The 19,239-nt window shown below is 39.1% G+C and overlaps 1 protein-coding gene across 1 annotated transcript in view; it reads left to right on the top strand.

The window, feature by feature from the left end:
• Positions 1 to 19,239, top strand: part of SFMBT1 (Scm like with four mbt domains 1) — a 128,317-nt gene that overhangs the window by 98,508 nt on the left and 10,570 nt on the right. The window contains exons 5-14 of the mRNA XM_061195433.1: positions 1,018 to 1,106; positions 4,053 to 4,299; positions 5,310 to 5,404; positions 5,911 to 6,012; positions 7,894 to 8,044; positions 10,255 to 10,337; positions 12,693 to 12,819; positions 13,880 to 13,993; positions 15,743 to 15,785; positions 17,963 to 18,027. Of these exons, the coding sequence (XP_061051416.1) occupies positions 1,018 to 1,106; positions 4,053 to 4,299; positions 5,310 to 5,404; positions 5,911 to 6,012; positions 7,894 to 8,044; positions 10,255 to 10,337; positions 12,693 to 12,819; positions 13,880 to 13,993; positions 15,743 to 15,785; positions 17,963 to 18,027 (1,116 nt within the window). The remainder of the gene's footprint in view (positions 1 to 1,017; positions 1,107 to 4,052; positions 4,300 to 5,309; positions 5,405 to 5,910; positions 6,013 to 7,893; positions 8,045 to 10,254; positions 10,338 to 12,692; positions 12,820 to 13,879; positions 13,994 to 15,742; positions 15,786 to 17,962; positions 18,028 to 19,239) is intronic.

Genomic DNA, 19,239 nt, shown 5'->3' with positions numbered 1-19,239 from the left:
TGGTTACCACAAGGAGGCAACCAGTAAAACCAGACTCTGAAAAACTCTATATAGGACAAAATGTTGAGTCTTAACAAATATGCTGCAAGAAAAAGAGGGAGTGTGGGGTATACGTACACATTAAAAGAGATTTAGTGATATATTAACCATTTGCAATGTATGGCTCTCATTTGTATCATGATTTGACCAAACAAATTGAAAAAATCATTTTTGAGATATTTTGGAAAGTTGAACATGGACTAGATATTTGATATGAAGGAATTATTGTAATTGTTAAAGGTGTGATGTTATTGTGGTTATACAAAAAGTTATTTTCTTTTAGAAATGCATACTGAGATTATATTAGATGAAATTACATGATATCAGGAATTGGTTTCTGAATAATCCATGGTTGGGTCACGGGGGGGCGGAATTTGTGAGGATATAGATCAGGGTTGACAAAGTAGCTGTAAAGGACCAGATAGTAAAATATTTTAGGCTTTTCAGGTCCTGTGGTTTCTGTCACAGCTGCTCAACTCTACCTTTGTAATGTGAAAGCAGTACTTAAAAAATGATGTTGGCTGTGTTCCAATAAAACTTTATTTACAGTAAAGACAGCAGGCCAGATTTAGCCCACAGTTTGTTGTTTGCTAACAGCTCCTGGTCTAGATATAAAGATTTACCATGAAGTGACAGTTTTTGAAGCTGGGGATTCATTATACTGTTTTCTCTATTTTTCTGTATATTTGAAATTTTCCATAATAAAAAATAAAGTAGTTCATTTTGGATAAAATTATGTTAACAGGGAGTTGGGCCTATTCTCTTTTTTCTGGATGCAACTCTTATTAAACTAACCAGGAAGTACCTCTATCTAGAGGAGGATTATTTTTAAGCTGTCAAAGAAGCAATATGTTGGGCTGTTAAATATTAAAATGACAGATGCACCTCTAAACCATTTTCACTGGTTTAGTTTCTCTGTATTCTGCTTAGTTTAATTTCTCTGTGTTTTGTGGCTGACAGTATGATTCCTTCATCTAGGCATCAGAGATAAAGTGTCTGATCGGGATGAGTTTCTGCGGCAGACCCTGATGGGAGCATGTAGTCCTCCTGTTCCGCTGCTAGAGGGCGTGAGTATTTTTGCTTCCAGAATCAGTGTGGAAAACCCTTCCAATCTTCCTGTCCAAGGAATCTTAAAATTGCATGCTCATTTACCACTCCAAGACAGATCAGCATTATTAGTACAGACATAGGCATAGGTATTGGGGGGTGTAAACTTACCCTCAGAGGTTGCAAACTGGCGGCTTGCTCAGTGCGTAAAAGGTTTTTGAATTAGTTGCAAACACATGAAAATCTAGTTTTCCAGATTCTTTCACGCAGTTGGAAAATGTGGCCATTTTGAGCTCTCACTTGGAACTGAGCAAGGGCTGACTCTACTTCAGCATGGACATTTGTAATTCCCACACCAGGTGACTTGAGACCCCTTTTCTTTTGCTCAGAAGACACTGGACCACCACCTACCTGCTTTCAGCAGTTCTTTTAAATTAGTATAGCTTTTGAGCTTGTTGGTGAAAATAGATTTCTTGTTTTTGTGAAATAAATTTATTGGTTATGACGTTTCTAAGTTATATTTTGTCACTATCTGTCGTACCAGCAACATTCTTTGTATCATACGTGAAATGCAGTTTATGAAGGTTCCAATTTCTTTACATCCTTGCCAACACCTGTTATTCTCTTTTTGATTATAGCTATCCTAGTGGGTGTGAAGTAATATCTCACTTTGATTTGCATTTCCCTAATGACTAATGATACTGAGCATATTTCTGTGTGCTTTTTTCGAGAAATATCTGCCCATTTTTAAATTGGTTATTTATCTTTTTATTATTGGGTTGTAAGAGTTCCTTATAAATTCTGATTATAAGTCTAGATCAAGATATATGATTTTTAAATATTTTCTCCAATTCTGTAGATTGTCTTTTCACTTTCTTGATGATATTGTTTGTAGAACAAAAGTTTTTTATTTAGATGTAGTCCAATTTATCTATTTTTTTCTTTTGTTGCTTGTACTTTTGGAGTCTTATCTAAGAAGGCTTTGCTTAACCCAAGGTCATATAGATTTACTCCTATATTTTCTTCTAAATGTTTTATAGTGTTAACTGTTATATTTAATTCTGTGATCCATTCACAATTCCTCTTTAAACTTGATTGGTGAACACTCTGTTTCTAGGTGATCTTTATATTTTATACAGGCATACCTCATTTGATTGTGCTTCACTTTATTGTGCTTTTCAGACACCGCATTTTTTACAAATTGAAGCATTGTGGCAACCCTGCTTTGAGCAAGTCTGTCGGCGCTATTTTTCCAACAGTATTTGCTCACTTTGTGTTTCTGTGTTACATTTTGGTAATTCTCACAATATTTCAAACTTTTCATTATTATTATATTTGTATGGTGATCTCTGATCAGTGATCTTTGATGTTACTATTGTAATTGGTTTTTGTTTTGTATTTTTAAATTAAGATATGTGCATTTTTTTTTAGACAATGCTGTTGCACACTTAATAGACTACAATATAGTGTAAACTTTATTTTTATATGCACTGGGAAACCAAAAAATTAATATAGTTCACTTTATTGCAATCTTTACTTTATTGTAGTAGTCTGGAACTGAACCTGCAATATCTCAGAGGTATGCGTGTACTCTGACTCATTTAATTATGTTTAGTCTGGGCCCGGCTAAACACTCAGTAACATTTGAATGAATGAATGAAATCATGAACAAATGAATTAATAAGTGTCCTGCAGTACATTGACCTTGATTCTGCTGTTCTTATCTTTAGCTGTGAATGTGTTCCTTCATTTGTTCATGTGTTCTTTTGCATATATATGAATATGTAAGTGTCATAGAGCAGTTCTTTTTTTTTTTTTTATAAATTTATTTATTTATTCATTTATTTTTGGCTGCATTGGGTCTTTGTTGCTGCCCAGGGGCGACTCTTGGTTGCGGTGTGCAGGCTTCTCATTGCGGTGGCTTCTCTTGTTGCGGAGCACAGGCTATAGGCACGCGGGCTTCAGTAGTTGTGGCACGCGAGTTCAGTAGTTGTGGCTTGCGGGCTCTAGAGCACAGGGTCAGTAGTTGTGGTGCACGGGCTTAGTTACTCCGTATCATGTGGGATCTTCCCAGACCAGGGCTTGAACCCATGTCCCCTGCATTGGCAGGCAGATTCTTAACCACTGTGCCACCAGGGAAGTCCGAGCAGTTCTTACTAGGAAAAAAATGTAAGTTTGAACATTAAGAAATGGTTAAGTGATGATATTGGAATCAGCCTTTGTTTTTATTCTTTTTTCTAGCTTTTAATATGTATCTAGAGAGTGAGAATTAAACTTTTCCTTTCCCTCAGTGTAATCAAAACACTCATTGCATTCATAAGAACATCGTTGTGAAATGAGTAAAAAAATCAGAACTGAAATGCTGTCAGCAGATAAGTGGATAAATTACTGCCCATGTATAATACATAATGTCAGTAAAACAGGTTAAAAGAATGAGGAAGATTTATATGTGCTATAGTAGAAAGATAGCTATGAAATATTAAGTGACAAAAACACATTGAAAAACAATATACGTTTTTCAAAAAATACAAAAGAGAAAAAGATAGACATGGGTGGATGTTGACTTGTGTGTAGAAAACCCATTCTCAGAGAGTATATGCCAAAGCGTTTATCTTGGTTCTTTCCTGGAGGTAGGATTGTGGGGGATTTTGACTTTTGTCATATTTGATTTTTTTTTAAATGATGATCATATTTGCTTTTACAGAGACTAGGTAATGATGATATTTTAAAAATTCTTTCTGGATGAAACTATAACATAGTCCTAGAAATAGAAATCTTTCTTTAAGATAAATATTTTCATATCACCAGAAATAATACTATAGAGACTTGTATGATATTAGGCAGTTCAGTGTCACTAGCTTTGAATGGGTAAAAATATAAAGGCTAATTTGAGTTCATTTAAAACTTGATTTTAAAAATACTATGTTACCTCTCTTATATAATCATTTTGCTTTTTTTACCTGAAGCTCCGTAATGGGAGGAATCCTTTAGATCTCATTGCTCCAGGTTCCAGGCTGGAATGTCAAGCTTTCCAGGACTCTTTAAGTACTTGGATTGTTACTGTAGTAGACAACATAGGGGGAAGGCTGAAGCTGCGTTATGAAGGACTTGAGAGCTCTGATAATTTTGAACATTGGTTATATTACTTGGATCCGTTTCTTCATTATGTTGGTTGGGCTGCTCAACAGGGATATGAGCTTCAGCCCCCATCAGGTGAGGAGCAATATAACATTTTTCTTTTAATACTACATTATTGTTTATTATATATATATATATTTTTTTTTTTTTAATTTATGGCTGTGTTGGGTCTTCGTTTCTGTGCGAGGGCTTTCTTTAGTTGCGGCAAGTGGGGGCCACTCTTCATCGCGGTGCGCAGGCCTCTCACTATCGCGGCCTCTCTCGTTGCGGAGCACAGACTCCAGACGCGCAGGCTCAGTAATTGTGGCTCACGGGCCCAGTTGCTCCGTGGCATGTGGGATCCTCCCAGACCAGGGCTCGAACCCGTGGCCCCTGCATTGGCAGGCAGACTCTCAACCACTGTGCCACCAGGGAAGCCCTGTTTATTATATTTTTATTAACATCTATGAGACTGAAAAATACATTATTCTGCATATTATGGAAGCCTTTGTTAGTTTACATAATAGAGATATTGAAAAAATGTATATGGAGTAGTTAAATGCCTTTTTTTTTTTTTTTGGCTTTATTGCCTTAGTAATTTGCCACACATATTGATATACCTTCTGCTCCAACTTTTACTGACTTCTGCCCCAACTCATACTGATCCGTTACCAAAACTGAAGAGAAATTCTCTAGGTAGCATTCACATAGTTATAGGAGTAGGACAGGTCTTGAGTTCAAAGCAAATTGTTGATTAAAAGATATCCCAGTACTATTAAAGCAGGAGTTAATGTTTGAATCAATTTACTACATTCGTTATTATGTGCCCCAATTTGGATGCTATATTATATTATTTTGTGGACAACAGCAATCCTTATGATCTTACTGTAGGTATTTTCACCAAACCACTACCCAGGTTCTGAACAGAGGAGACAAGGTACTGAAGTTGAAGTTGTAAGTTCTCTGAGTAAAGATGGTATAAGTGGGCTTGAACCCTTTCCTTTTCCCAGTGGAAAGTGACTTTTTTATGTGAACGCTTTCAGAGCAGTTATAAAATGTGTAAGTTCTCACATCACTTAAAGCATCCTGTCTTGTTTTAACTAAAGCCATCAGACATCTGAAAACTGAAGTTGAGTGGCAAGAGATCTTGGCCAAAGTGAAAGAGGAGGAGGAAGAGCCATTACCATCTTACTTATTTAAGGTAAAAACAAAAATGTGGTAGATAGGTACTTATCTTCTCACAGTAGAGTAAAGCAATATGGAGGAGCTGCAAAGCATAAAATAACCCCTGGCGTCACTGAGAGTGCTGTGATGCCTGAAGGAGGGAAGAGGTTTGAAGGCTAGCTAGAGTGATGATCATCCTTTTTTCCTAGAAGTAGTCTACGTTTTTTCCCGAAGCGCTCTTAAAGCATTTTGAGTCTTTTCTTTTCTACTCTGAAGTACATAGCCTTGACTTGTTATAAAATAAACTTGTTTTTTCTCTGTATGACCCTCATGTTCCGAATGTAGAGAGTAGGAGTGCTTCTTTTGGGTTTTTTTTTCCCTAAATAATTTTTTCCAGGCTGGGAAGACAATTATAGGATTAGATTATTTACCAGAAGCTGGACTGTTCCATTATTTTAATTAAGAGTAGTATTCAGCTATATATGAGTATAAAATTAATGTGCAGATACTATATTTTATTCCCTCTTGGCATTTGCATTTCAGGATAAACAAGTGATCGGCACTCATTCATTCTCTGTAAATATGAAATTGGAAGCTGTGGATCCCTGGTCTCCTTTTGGGATCTCTCCTGCTACAATTGTTAAGGTAAAATGGAGGCAACTCTCTTGGTAAGAATTCTTGTCAGGGTGACTGGTTTAGGAAATTGGTAGTATTTTAATCTTCAGACTCCACTAATTCAACCCATTGTTTCTCCTAAGCTGTGAGGCTAGAATTAGTTCTGTGCACATTTTACATTTGTAATGTCTGGTTCTTTGTGGCCCATTCCTTTGTCAGAGCTTGGTTGCCCCAGCTAACCAAAGCCTGGGCACCAGAGTAGTGGGGTGCACATTCTTTGGGGCAGGCCTAGCTGTACATAACTATAGAGGAGATTTAAGTGGCAGGTAGCCCATGGTATCTGAAAAGTTTGGAGGCAGGCAGTGTCATCAGTGTCCAGCTAGGTGCAGGGCTCATTGGGTGAGCAGATGTGTGGGCAACAGTTGATTAGTGTCACAAGATCTGCCAGTAGGATTGCTCCAGCCATGGATTCCAGATTCAGACTTTAATCTTTTGGAAGACTGACAAAAGCGAGGTTCTTGTTAGAAGTAACCACAGGAACTGGGCAGGTTGTCAAGGCCCAGTTACTCAGTAACTAGAACTGAGGCATAAGGTAGAGGATTTCGTTTTAAGAGTAGAGCAGAAGCCCATTTACTGAAAGTAGAACCAAAAGTCAAGTGTGACAAGAGGAATAGTTATGTGGACGCTGAATCATCTGACCTGTTGAGATTTAAATTTTCCTTACCTTAGAAGAAGATTATTCTTAGAACAAGAAGTGGGCTTCCCTGCTGGCACAGTGGTTAAGAATCCGCCTGCCAAGGCAGGGGACACGGGTTTGAACCCTGGTCCGGGAAGGTCCCACATGCTGTGGAGCAACTAAGCCCATGTGCCACAACTACTGAGCCTGCGCTCTAGAGCCCACAAGCCACAACTACTGAAGCCCATGTGCCTAGAGCCCATGCTCTGCAACAAGAGAAGCCACCACAGTGAGAGGCCCACGCACCGCAACAAAGAGTAGCCCCCGCTTGCCGCAACTAGAGAAAGCCTGCGTGCAGCAACGAAGACCCAACACAGCCAAAAATAAATAAAACAAAATAAATAAATTTATTTTTAAAAAAAAGAGTAACTTCACAAAAGGAGGGGGAAAAAAAGAACAAGAAGGGATTCTGAACCTGCAGTGGGGTCAGAAGGTCCTTTCTGGAGTTGAGGGGTAGGTGGTAAGGAGCCAGGGGAGTTTCATAAAACCTTCTCTTTGGCATTTGAAACTAGGCTAGGATCTGATCTAATAAACTGGTGTAGTTGACTCCTCACTGAGCCTGAACTAAGCTTTGTTTGGAGCTCAACAACTTGGATGTAAATCTAGGTTCTGTTTCTTCCTGTTAGTGTAACATGGAGCAAGTTATTTAACTGCTTTTTAAACTCAGTTTCCTTTTCTGCAAAGTGGGGTTGATAATGGTACCTCGTTAGAGTGTTAGGAAGATTAAAGCTGAATTAATACAATAAAAACATTTAAACAGTACCTGACACAGAGATAACATTTACTGAGTGCTTAGTAGTAGTATTAAAACACACAATGTTATTATTAATGTGGCTATTAACTTTTGTAACATGTTCAGCTATGCCAAGGAAGTGACGTGTGTGTGCGCATGCGTGCGTAAACATACACATATTGGGATTGACATATATACACTACCATGTGTAAAACAGCTAGTGGGAACCTTCTGTATAGCACAGGGAGCTCAGCTCGGTGCTCTGTGGTGACCTAGATGGGTGGGACGGGTGGGAGGGAGGTCCCAGAGGGAGGGGGTATATGTATACATATAGCTGATTGACTTTGTTGTACAGCAGGAACTAGCACAACATTGTAAAGCAACTATACCCCAATTAAAAAAAAAAAATTTGTCTATTTTATGTGTTAAATTATATATACAGGTTTTTGATGAGAAGTATTTTCTGGTGGAAATGGATGATTTGCGACCAGAGAATCGTGCACAGCGATCCTTCGTGTGTCATGCTGACAGTCCTGGTATTTTCCCTGTGCAGTGGGGTCTGAAGAATGGTTTACACATCAGTCCCCCTCCTGGTGTGTATTCATTCTTTTCTGATTTGTTTGCTTCGAAATGAGATTTATCAGATGGCTTTACCTGGATCTTTTGTCCCCCTCTCTCCTCACACCCAATCCTGTCCTTAATGTTTTGGGGGCCCAAGACAAGTGTAAACAAAGACCTAGATTCCAGTATCTACATATTTAAAAGTTATAAATTAAGCTTAAAAACTAGTAAGTAGGGACTTCCCTGGTGGCACAGTGGTTAGGACTCTGTGCTCCCAATGCAGGGGGCCCGGGTTCAATCCCTGGTCAGGGAACTAGATTGCACATGCATGCCACAACTAAGGAGCTGGCGAGCCACAACTAAGGAGCCCGCCTGCCACAACTAAGACCAGTGCAACCAAATAAATAAATATTTTTTAAAAAAACAAAAAACTAGTAAATAAAGTATGTCCTACTACCTTGATAAATATCTTCATAACATCCTGGGGTTCCATGCAGCTTCCTTAGTTCATTCCATCTGTGTCTGCTGGGAGGCAACAAGGGGTGAGGGTAGGATGCAATGAGTGTTGGGAGCTGATTTATGAGAAGAGGCCTTAGAGTCAGAGTTAGGAGGTAGATTACTGATTTTTAGGTTTCTGGGCCTCCTCTTAGTGGGAGACTCTTTGGACCTCAGAGGGAGATTTATGGTCAAAAGTAGAACTCAGGCTGTAAGTAGGAAGGTAGCAGCTCATTTTCTTCATGTTTGCAACTTTGCAAAATTTAATCTTTGACCCTTTAATCAAGGTTACTAAATATGACTTATTTGAGCTGAAATTTTAGGTATTTTTTTAACATAGAGTATCTGGAAGTGTAAGGTGTTTATCTGATTTTTATGTCAGCAAATCAGATTATTTGACTGGCTCTGTATATACTTTATTGGTAAGCTCTTAGTAAAACATAGCTTCACTTTCTAAATGGCGACTGCTGGAACACTGGGCTGGAAGTGCTCTTTTCTGTTAATAAGAGTCACAGACTCTGAACCTTTGTCTTCCGTTCAGCCTTCATTCATCCAACAAACATTTTGTGGAATGTTTGCTTTGAGCCAGGCATTGGACTTGTCACAGGGGAAACAAAAGTGAGAATGGCAGTTCCTTCAATGAGTAAATAGGGGAAAACCATAACAGAACCCCCCAGGTTCTCCCTCATCAGTGAACAGACAGTGGGAGTGCCTGCCTGGTGGTGATGGTTGGGGGGACATACCTACAGGAGCATGTTCTTGCTTTGCAGTAATGCTCTGAACATCCCAAGTTCCTTATCCTGCCCGCCGCCATTACATGAGAAGAAAAAAAAATTTATTAAAGATATCACCTGTCTCAGCATTGTTGTAGACAACTCAGCTGTCTTTGTAAATATCAATAGAAGGAAAGTAGTGGATTATGTAATTAAAAATGGTAGATAATTTACTGTCAGGAATTGAGGGGGAGACAGAGAGAACATGGTGCCAGTCTGAGGTGGGCAGAGGAGGTGACTGCAGGGGCTGTTTGGCTGTAGGCTGGTGTGCTCTTCAGTAGCCTGCTCTGTGCCTGTGGGACATTGAGCTCTGGGGAGCGGAGGTGAGCTCAGACACGGCGGGCAGCCGGACTCAGTCCAGCTCCTTGCACAGAGCCGGTGCCATCAGGGTGTCAGGTTAGAGGGGCTTCTGCCAAGAACCTGTAGACTTAAGCGGGGAATTAAGCTCAGCTTTTTTCCTGAAATGAATTCATGATTCAGCTTATAGAGCACTGAGATTCTATAGAACACGAATCTGAAACCTGTGCTGGGAATATTAGTAGTTGCTAAGACATGTTTAAGGGAATAGCTTTACGAAAGAAAAAAGTCTTCACTGATTAAATAGTGCTGTAGGTTGGTTGTTGTCTCTTTTCCTTTAGACCCTGAGTCTCTCTCCTTTAGAGACTGGATTTATTAGCACAAATCAAATTCAGTCATAACTGTCTTAAATTCTTTTGGTAAATTGTCAACAACTAATCATATAAAATATTGTTCAAATAAATGCCTAATTTGAAGTGTGAGTTTAAAAATTTATCCGGAGTTGCTCTATTTTATAAAATTAATACTTTGGATTTAATAGGGTGTTTTTTCCTCTCTCTAAAATGATCAAAGTCCTCCAATTAGCAAAATTAGAAGTGGTGGGTGGACACCTGGCAGAGTGGCAAAGCCAGGCAGGCACGTGAGGTGTGAATCATTGCTCTTTTGTCCCTACCTAGGCTACCCAGGCCAGGACTTTGATTGGGCCGACTACCTCAAACAGTGTGGTGCTGAAGCTGCTCCCCAGAGGTGCTTCCCTCCGGTGAGAATCCTGTCCCCTCAGGGCCACTGCTTCGGGGCTGCTGGGGACTGCTGTGCTTCCCTTGCTGTAATGATGTTTACTCTGAAGCCAGTTCTCTCATGCAACCCCAAAACGCCTCTCGTTGATTGTAATAAAATGGTCCAAGGAAAATTTCATTTGCTGCGGAAGTTAATTTGTTAATTTAATTAGTTTAACAGTTTATCAATTTGTTTTTTTTTATTAGCTGAAATCATGTGAATTTAAAATTTTAGTTTATTATTAGTTTTGATGGTCCATTAATATGAAAAAATGATGAAATACTAAGGAGAGAAAATTATTAAACTTACTTATGGTTTACAAAGCCAAACAGCAGTAAAAAGCTTAGAACATAAAACAGCAGTTTCCTGCTCTGTCCCTTTCCATGGCTTCCCTTCCCAGAAGTATTCACTTGCTATTCTTCTCACTGTTTGTTATTCTCATATTTATACTTCCTCACTTATAATTCGCTGCTATCTTTTGAGTTAATTGTAGATGTGTCTCTCAATTCTGTATTACGGTAAGTGAGTAATCTAGCTATTTTACCTTACCTTTCTCCTCTGTCTTACCTATCTCCTCTTCCTATTAGAGTGATATTACAATCCTCGGTTAAGTCTGAATTTGTGTATTTACATTATCATGGGCATTTAGGTGTTACTCACAGGTTAGCAGTGTAGTATTTTACGATTGTTTTCTTCTTTTATTTGTCCTCAAGTTAATAATTGCCTTGTTTTTCATAGCCTAATTTTCGTTGCTTATAATACTAGTTCTTCCCACACCTTCCAGTAGATTCTCAAAACTATTAGCGTATCAGGAAATCTGTCATGTCTAATATATTTTTTTAGAGACACCCCTCTTAGCAACCTCTTTTTAGACAGGTTACTGTCTTGGCTTGCCATGTAGTTTTAATTCTGGAAACTGCTCTGCTGTGTCACCCAAGGAATTGCCTCTCCTTCTTCTTAGGACTTGGGATTCCTGTTTTATATATCTCATGGCCTCTTCTTTTTTGGTTTACTCCCTTGTTTTGATGGAGCCTGTCTCTCAGTAGCTTCCTGAAATGGGATGCAAGAGATGTAAGTGTTAGTAGACTTTTGGTGTTTGAAAATATGTTCACTCTACTAACTTGACTGATCGTTTGGCTCAATGTGGAATTTTAGAATGGAAGTTATTTCACTTTAGAATTTTGAAAACCTCAGTTGTTTTCTACCTTATAGTGTTGGTATTGAGAAGTTGAAAGCCATTCTTATTCTTGATCTTTCATATATGACCTGCCCTTTTCTCTATCCCTGGAAGGTTATAGAATCTCTTTTGTCACTCCCTTTCAGTGTCAAGCCATGGCTTGGCCTGTCTTCACCCATGTGCTGGGGTGTGGAGAGCACATTCTCTCTGGAAACTTGCACCTCTCTGTGCTGGGAAGTTCCCTTGGATCTCTTCTTTGATTTCCTTTTCTTTTTCTCTCTTCTCTTTCTGGAATTCTCATTTTGGTGGCCCTCTGGACCAGGCCTCCAATTCCGCCGCACCCTCCCCACCCCCACCGCTTTTCCTGCTTCTTAGGGGGTTTTTTTTGCTTTGCTTGCTGGAAGATTTCCTAAACTTTATCTTTCAACCCTTATTTTGAGTTTTTAATTTTTGATGTCACATTTTTAATTTTTAAAAACTATTTCTGAATATTTTTAATAACGTACTGTTCTTATTTTAAAGATGCAATAGTTTTTCTCATCTTTCAGAGGATGTTAATTACCCCCACCTTTTTGTGATTTTTCTTCTTGCATAATCTGTTTTCTCCAAGTTGCTTGTTTTGTCTGTTTTGGTCTCTAGCTTTCATATATTTAGATATCTGGTAATTCCTTGGTGGAATTTGCTTGCTTATATTTAAGAAATGGGAGACTAAAAGAAGAAGCTGATTGGAAGCTCTGAGCATGTGGGTGGGGCTTGTCAACCTTGAACTTCCCTATTGGGTAAGATCTGTCTGGCCATTTGTTGGGGAAACCTAAATCCATGTCTTTATGTGTTCCTTCTTGTGCTTCATATTGCCACAAGAAGTCTCTTCCATTCGCTTGCGTGGAGGGTAGAAGCAGGGACTGGGCCTCAGCATTCCACATGCTAATCTCTGTTGTGGACAGCATGCATACCCTCAATAGTTCCTGTGTCCTCCTGCCCAGGGATCTGATGTTTTACCCTCTGGAGGATAAATCTTATCTTCTCTAGGGAGGGGAAGGGACAGTTACCCTGGGGTGTGGAATGGAGGAGTTACTCTAGGATTAACTGTTACTTGGAAAGTTCTCTCAGATGAGCACGTGAGTTAATACTGAGTATGTATTTGATTAATTTATCTTCTAGTCAATTTCTGAGCATGAATTTAAGGAGAACATGAAGCTTGAGGCAGTGAACCCTCTTCTCCCTGAAGAAGTGTGCGTTGCCACCGTTACTGCAGTGAGAGGCTCCTACGTGTGGCTCCAGTTGGAGGGTAAGTGTCAACACCCCTGAGAAGCCTTCGTCTGACCACTCTTCTTTGCCTTCCTGTTTACCCCTGTAATGTGGCTTGTTAAACTTAATTGATTAGCTAAATAGGGGTCTTGTTCAGAGACTTCTAATTTGTAATGTAAGACTGAGCTAAAAATTCATCTTCCTCTCCTTGACCTTCAAATTTTAGGAAATGAGTATGAATAAAAGCCTTCACTTATATGGGCCCCTGTTTTCTTGAAGGGGAAAATACAGGTTAAAAATAGCATATATTTTGATGTGACCAAAATACATGAGCATGAGCATTAGTAACTAGCTTATTCGAGAGATTATATTTTGGTTGCCCCCAACCAGTAGAACCAAAAAGTATGTAAAATTGAAAAGATATATTATGCTAAAAGTAATATTCAGTGATGGGACAGGTTTGTGGACAGAAAGTAGTATGTGAGTACTCAGCACTACAGTAACTATGCCTGGGTTTCTTTTTATTCACTGCTGAATAGTCAGACGCGGTACTTACTGTTGTTCCCGGTTTGTAGAATCGGCCTTTAACATAGGTGTCAAGGACAGTATTGGATGTACATGTTTATGCAACCCCTGCTGAGCAACTTTGTTTACATCACTCTCTGATTTGAGCCCACCGATCTAACTGCTGGCTTGTTCCTGAGTACCAGAAGTAATGTTTTTATTGAGTAGAACTATAACGTTTGCCTTTTATTTTCCAGTTATTTCATGGAAATGACGACCATATTTGTCAACCACCTGAATGATATTACTGGTAGTTCTAGGTGCTTATTTGCTGTTCCCTAACCAAGGGTCACTCTGTACATTGACTACCTGTTTTGGTCTTTATACAGTTACGCTTGGGGGACAGTTTGCTTTTTCTCTTAATGTGAAAAAGTATGACTTCTGTGTAAAGGGAACTTGCTTAAGAGACTTTGTGTCTGTATTATTGCAACAGTAGAACACTGTCTACTAGAACATTGTCTAGAACATTGTCTAGAAAGTAGTTTATGAAGAAAGCTATTTAATAGTCTTTAAAAAATTTTTTTAAATCTAAACAGGTTCTAAGAAACCCATACCTGAATTTATTGTGAATGTGGAATCCATGGATATATTTCCTTTGGGCTGGTGTGAAACCAATGGCCATCCCCTCAGCACTCCTCGCCGAGCACGAGGTAGCTGTCTATTTCTGGGTCAAAGGATTGATTGTTAAATAATTTGCTGTGTGGCTGTTACCAAGTAGGATGAATCTGGACATTTCAGAGAAAAATAAAATGATATTCTGGTTATCTGTTTCTGCATAGGAAATCATTCATTGCAACAAAACATTTATTATCTCACATTTTCTGTAAGTCAGGAATTTGACACAACTTAGCTGGGACCTCTGGATCCGAGTCTCTGGTGAGGCTGCATTCAGGGTGTCAGCAGGGCTCTTGTCATCTCAAGGCCCAACTGGGGGAGGATCTGCTCCCAAGTTTACTCAGATGGTTGTGGGCAGGAATTCATTTCCTTGTGGACTCTTGGACGAGGGCCTCAGTTCCTTGTTGACTGTCAGTTGAAGGCTTCCCTCAGTTTCTTGTCATGTGGGCCACTTCGTGGGGGAGCTCACAGCACGGGAGTTGGCTTCCATCAGAGCCAGCAAGCAAGAGAGAGAGATTGAGCAAGACACAAGTCCCCATGTTTTGTAACCTAATCTTAATTGATCCCCCCCCCAACTTTTAAAAACAGCTTTATTGAGAGATATTTATATACCATAAAATTTGCTCCTTTAAAGTACAGTTGACCCTTGAACAATGTGGGTTTGAACTGTGTGGGTCTACTTGTATGTGGATTTGTTTCAATAAATATTTACTACAGTACTGCATGACCCCTGGATGGTTGAATCCGCGGATGCAGAGCTGCACATACAGAGGGTGGAATGTAAAGTTATACATGGATCTTCGACTGCTTGGGGGTTGGCACTCCAACCCCTGCATTGTTCAAGGGTCACCTATATTTAAAACCTAGTTCTGTGTTTTTTTAACTATCAAGTACTATAAGTATTGCTATGTCTTTATACAGAAACCAAAAATAATATTTTTAAGTCTCCCTGGGACAGCCAACTTCTATGAATATTTTCTGGGGGGAAATTAAATGGTGTAGCTGCTTTGGAAAACAATCTGGCAGTTCCTCGAAGTGTTAAATATAGAGCTATATACTCATGAGAAATGAAAACATATATCCACATAAAAACTTGTACACAAATGTACATAGTGGAACCAATCCAAATGTCCATCAACTGATGCATAGATAAACAAATGTGGTATCTCCACACCATGGAATAGTATTCAGAAATATAAAGGAATGAGGTGTTAGCACACACCACAACTTGGATGAACTCTGAGAACATTATGCTAAGTAAAAGAAGCCAGTCACAAAAGAGCACATGTTGTATGATTCCATTTATGATTTAACAAGCAAATCTAGAGAGAGGAAAAGTAGATTAGTAGTTACCTAGGGCTCAGGGGTGGTTAAGTGGAGAGGTGATTGCTAAGGGGTACCGAGTTTCTTTTTGAGATGATAAAAATATTCTCAAATTGACTGTGGTAATAATTGCCCAACTATGTGAATACACTAAAGACCAGTGAACTGCGTATGGTTGTCCCTCCGTATATGTGGGGGATTGGTTCTGGGACCTGCCATGGATACCAACATCTGCAGATGCACAAGTCCCATAGTTGGCCCTCTGTCTCTGCTGTTTTGCATCTGAGGAATCAACTAACTGCAGACTGTGTAGTACTACAGTATTTACTGTTGAAAAAAATCCACATATACTCAGACCCATGTTGTTCAAAGGCCAGCTGTAAGCTAAAGTTAGCTTAATGCATATGTAACTTTTCCTTTGTCTTTTTATTTTTCTTGACATTTTTTTTTTCTTTGTACAGTACACAAACAGAGGAAAATTGCAGTGGTTCAACCAGAAAAACAGTAAGTGATAGTACGTTTGAATAGTTGACATTTGAAAGTTAGATATCTAGAAGAAGAAATAACTATTTCAGAGAGTATAATCTCCTCATATATTGTTTTCTCAGATGGAAGCATAATCCTTTAATTCAGCTTTTGATAGTTTATATACTTCTCCTTACAATATGAGCATTTCCTAAAGTGGCATTATATATAAAAGGGTACAATGCATTCTCAAGATGTTCCCCAAATTGAATTTTCTTTGGCTTTTAGACCCTGAAGACATTTGAATAAGAGAGGAAATAGAGTCTCTATGCTGGTATTTGTTAAGGAAAACCAAAAATTATAAATCAGGTTATGATTTGTCACAGTGAAAAGAACTTGAGGTAGAAAACAACAACTCTACAAGAAAAGTCACACTCAGAGGAATGCTTCTGTCTCCCATTAAGAAGCCCTTTGGGACTTCCCTGGTGGTCCAGTGGTTAAGACTCTGTGCTCCCAATGCAAGGGACCCGGTTTCGATCCCTAGTCAGGGAACTAGATCCCGCATGCCACAACAAAGATCCCGCACGCGGCAACGAAGATCCCACGTGCCGCAACTAAGACCCAGTGCAGCCAAGTAAATAAACAGATAAATATATTTTTTAAAAAGCCCTTTGTAGCATTCCTTCATACACACTGTTGAAAAGCAAAGAATTAGTGGTGCCTTTAAAATACAAGGGATTCTGTGTGCATGCGTATTTTTAAAAATTGGGTTTTCAATTCTGTCTTAGCTCAGGCTACCAGAACAAAATACCAGAGACTGGTGGCTTAAACAACAGAAATGTATTTCTCACAGTTCTGGAGGCTGGAAGTCTAAGATCAGGTACCAGCCTGATTTGGTTCCTGGTCAAGGCTCTCTTCCTAGCTTGCAGATAGCCATCTTCACGCTGTGTCCTCACATGGCAGGAGCGAGGAGGAAGGGAGTTCTTTCTTTCTTGTTCTTCTTATGAGGCCACTGATCCTATCGGGTTAGAGCCCCACCCTTATTTACTGCCTAAAAGGCCTATGTCCAAACACACTCACATGGGGTGGGGGTGGAATTAGGGCTTCAACGTATGAATTTAAGAGAACACAATTCAGTCTGCAGCAAATTCTGTATAATTTATAGCTGCTTTCATGGCTATATGAGTAATAAAACTGACAATTGAGGTGGAGAGAAAGGCTACAGCATTCTAACCCAGCTAGAGGACTGAGAAAGCAATGACAAAAAAACTGGCTTTGGATTTTTCCTTGACTTAGTCATCAAGACTGATCCAAAGGTTTAGTCAGGAAGTATTCTGAAAAGATAAATTAGCCTTTTTCAGTGATTGCTGCATATGGTGTAATTCTGTTTTTGTAATTTGTCTTTAATTTTGAAACTGATAGAAGGAAACAGACCCTATATAAAAATGCTTCTGTTCTTCATCTATTAAAAAAACAAGTACAGATCTTCCTCGATTTATAATGGGATTATGTCCCAATAAACCCACCTTAAGTTGAAAATATCATAAGTTGAAAGTGCATTTAACACACCTAACCTACCAAACATCGTAGCTTAGCCTACCCTAAATGTGCTCAGGACACTTATACATTAACCTTCAGTTGGGCAAAATCATCTACCACAAAGAATACTCATGTGACTTATTGACTACTGTATTGAAAGCAGAAAACAGAAAGGTTGTAAGTGTATTGATTGTTTACCCTGTGATCTCCTGCCTGACTGGGTTGCTGCCCAGGAACATGGATTGTACCGCATATCACTAGCCAGGGAAAAGATCAAAATTCAAAGTATGGTTTCTGCTGAATGCATATTGCTCTTGCACTGTCGTTAAGTGGAAATATCGTTAAGTAGAACCACTGTAAATTGGGGACCATCTGTAGTTTACTTGTGGTTTAAGAATCCAACAAGGAATTCTATAATTTGTTGCTCACATGAATGCAAGTTCATTGGAACATGCAGTATCACAGCACTGTCTACAGACTGTTGTCCCCTTAGAACATGTCCATAGTTTTTAAAACAATTGCTGTTTCTAAAAAAAGTACAATTGAGGAAGCACCTTTTGTTACCAATTTTGCAATCTGCCACATTTGTTTTCTTCTTAGATTTGAAGGAAACTAATCCTCACATTTTACTGATCTTAGGAATTAACTCAGTATTTCGTTGTGTTTTCTTGATGCAGAGTACCATCCTCAAGGACTGTCCATGAGGGTCTGAAGAATCAGGAGCTGAGCTCCACAGACTCAGGTATAAGTGCATGCAATCTTAAGGAAAAGACGACCTTTAGCTTCTTTTAATGGACTATATATAAAAATAACTTAAACAATACCTTTGATTTATGGGATGTAGCTTTATAGAAGGGTCTCTTAATTGTGATTTTAAAGCGTTATAATTGTCTAAGATATATTTAGTTTAATAATTATCTTTAGGCTGGTATTTCTGTCCATTATAAATGGACATTATGATATTTTAGCCATTATTTACTGATCACTTGTCAGTGTTAAAGGCTCTGGAGGTCAATATATCATCCCTGAGTTTAAATAAAGAAACTTAGGCTTTTCAGATCGTGCTCTTTTTTTAAACTGGGTGGTTGAGAGGTAGATATTTATTCTTCTTTAAAACCTTTTTATGATATACACACTTTGTATATATATTTTGCAATTAAAAAAAACAAAACAAAACACTGAAAAACAGATTGTTCCAGAGGCAATGCCTGATAAGTTAGACAAGGATCCTTGCTGGAGGCCCAAGCCTTTTGACCAGGGCTCCTTGGAACTACTCTTGACACCCCTTTGCTGGTTGTATAATGCTTAGCATCTTGGCTCTGTGTATTTTAGCACAAATTAGGCATTTGGGTGGTATTTAGTAAATGCCTAGAAAAGAAAGGAAACCAAAGCTCAAAGAGGTCACACAGCTTACAGTAGAAGGGTCAGAAATGGAACTCAGATTTTTCTCAAGTTCAGAACCTGCACTTTTGTCTCTTCTACCCACTGCCTTTTCATAACATCATTTATACATAGAGGATCACGGCTGCATGACTCCTTATTTTTGACGTGTTACTGACCATTCTAATGCCTACTAAAACTAAAGAATTAAGACATTAATATCTCATGTGACCATAGCCAAAATGTGTTTGCTTTGGGTTTTGTCATATGTCAAGTTACCTTGGAAACAGAGCTTGAGACTGATATTTGCATGCAGGAGTTTCACTGGGGAATGCTTTTTGAAACACTCCTGGGAAGGGTAAAAGATGCAGGACTGGGCAGAGGGAGAAGTTGAGTCACAGTGCAGTTGTAACAGAAGTCTCTTCCAGTCCCACAGGGAGCCTTGGAGCTGGTATAGCCACTGAGTGTCCCTCAGTGGTGTGTCCCTAGAGGTGTGGTGGCCACACCCTTGTACTCCCTCATTGGTCAGTTATTGGAAGTGAGCTGCTTCTCCCTCCCCACCTCACAAAGGGTG

The sequence above is a fragment of the Eubalaena glacialis genome, chromosome 7, assembly GCF_028564815.1.
Source record: "Eubalaena glacialis isolate mEubGla1 chromosome 7, mEubGla1.1.hap2.+ XY, whole genome shotgun sequence".
Taxonomy (NCBI): Eukaryota; Metazoa; Chordata; class Mammalia; order Artiodactyla; family Balaenidae; genus Eubalaena; species Eubalaena glacialis.
Note: the sequence above shows the minus strand (reverse complement) of the source record. Positions and strands in the feature narration are given on the sequence as shown.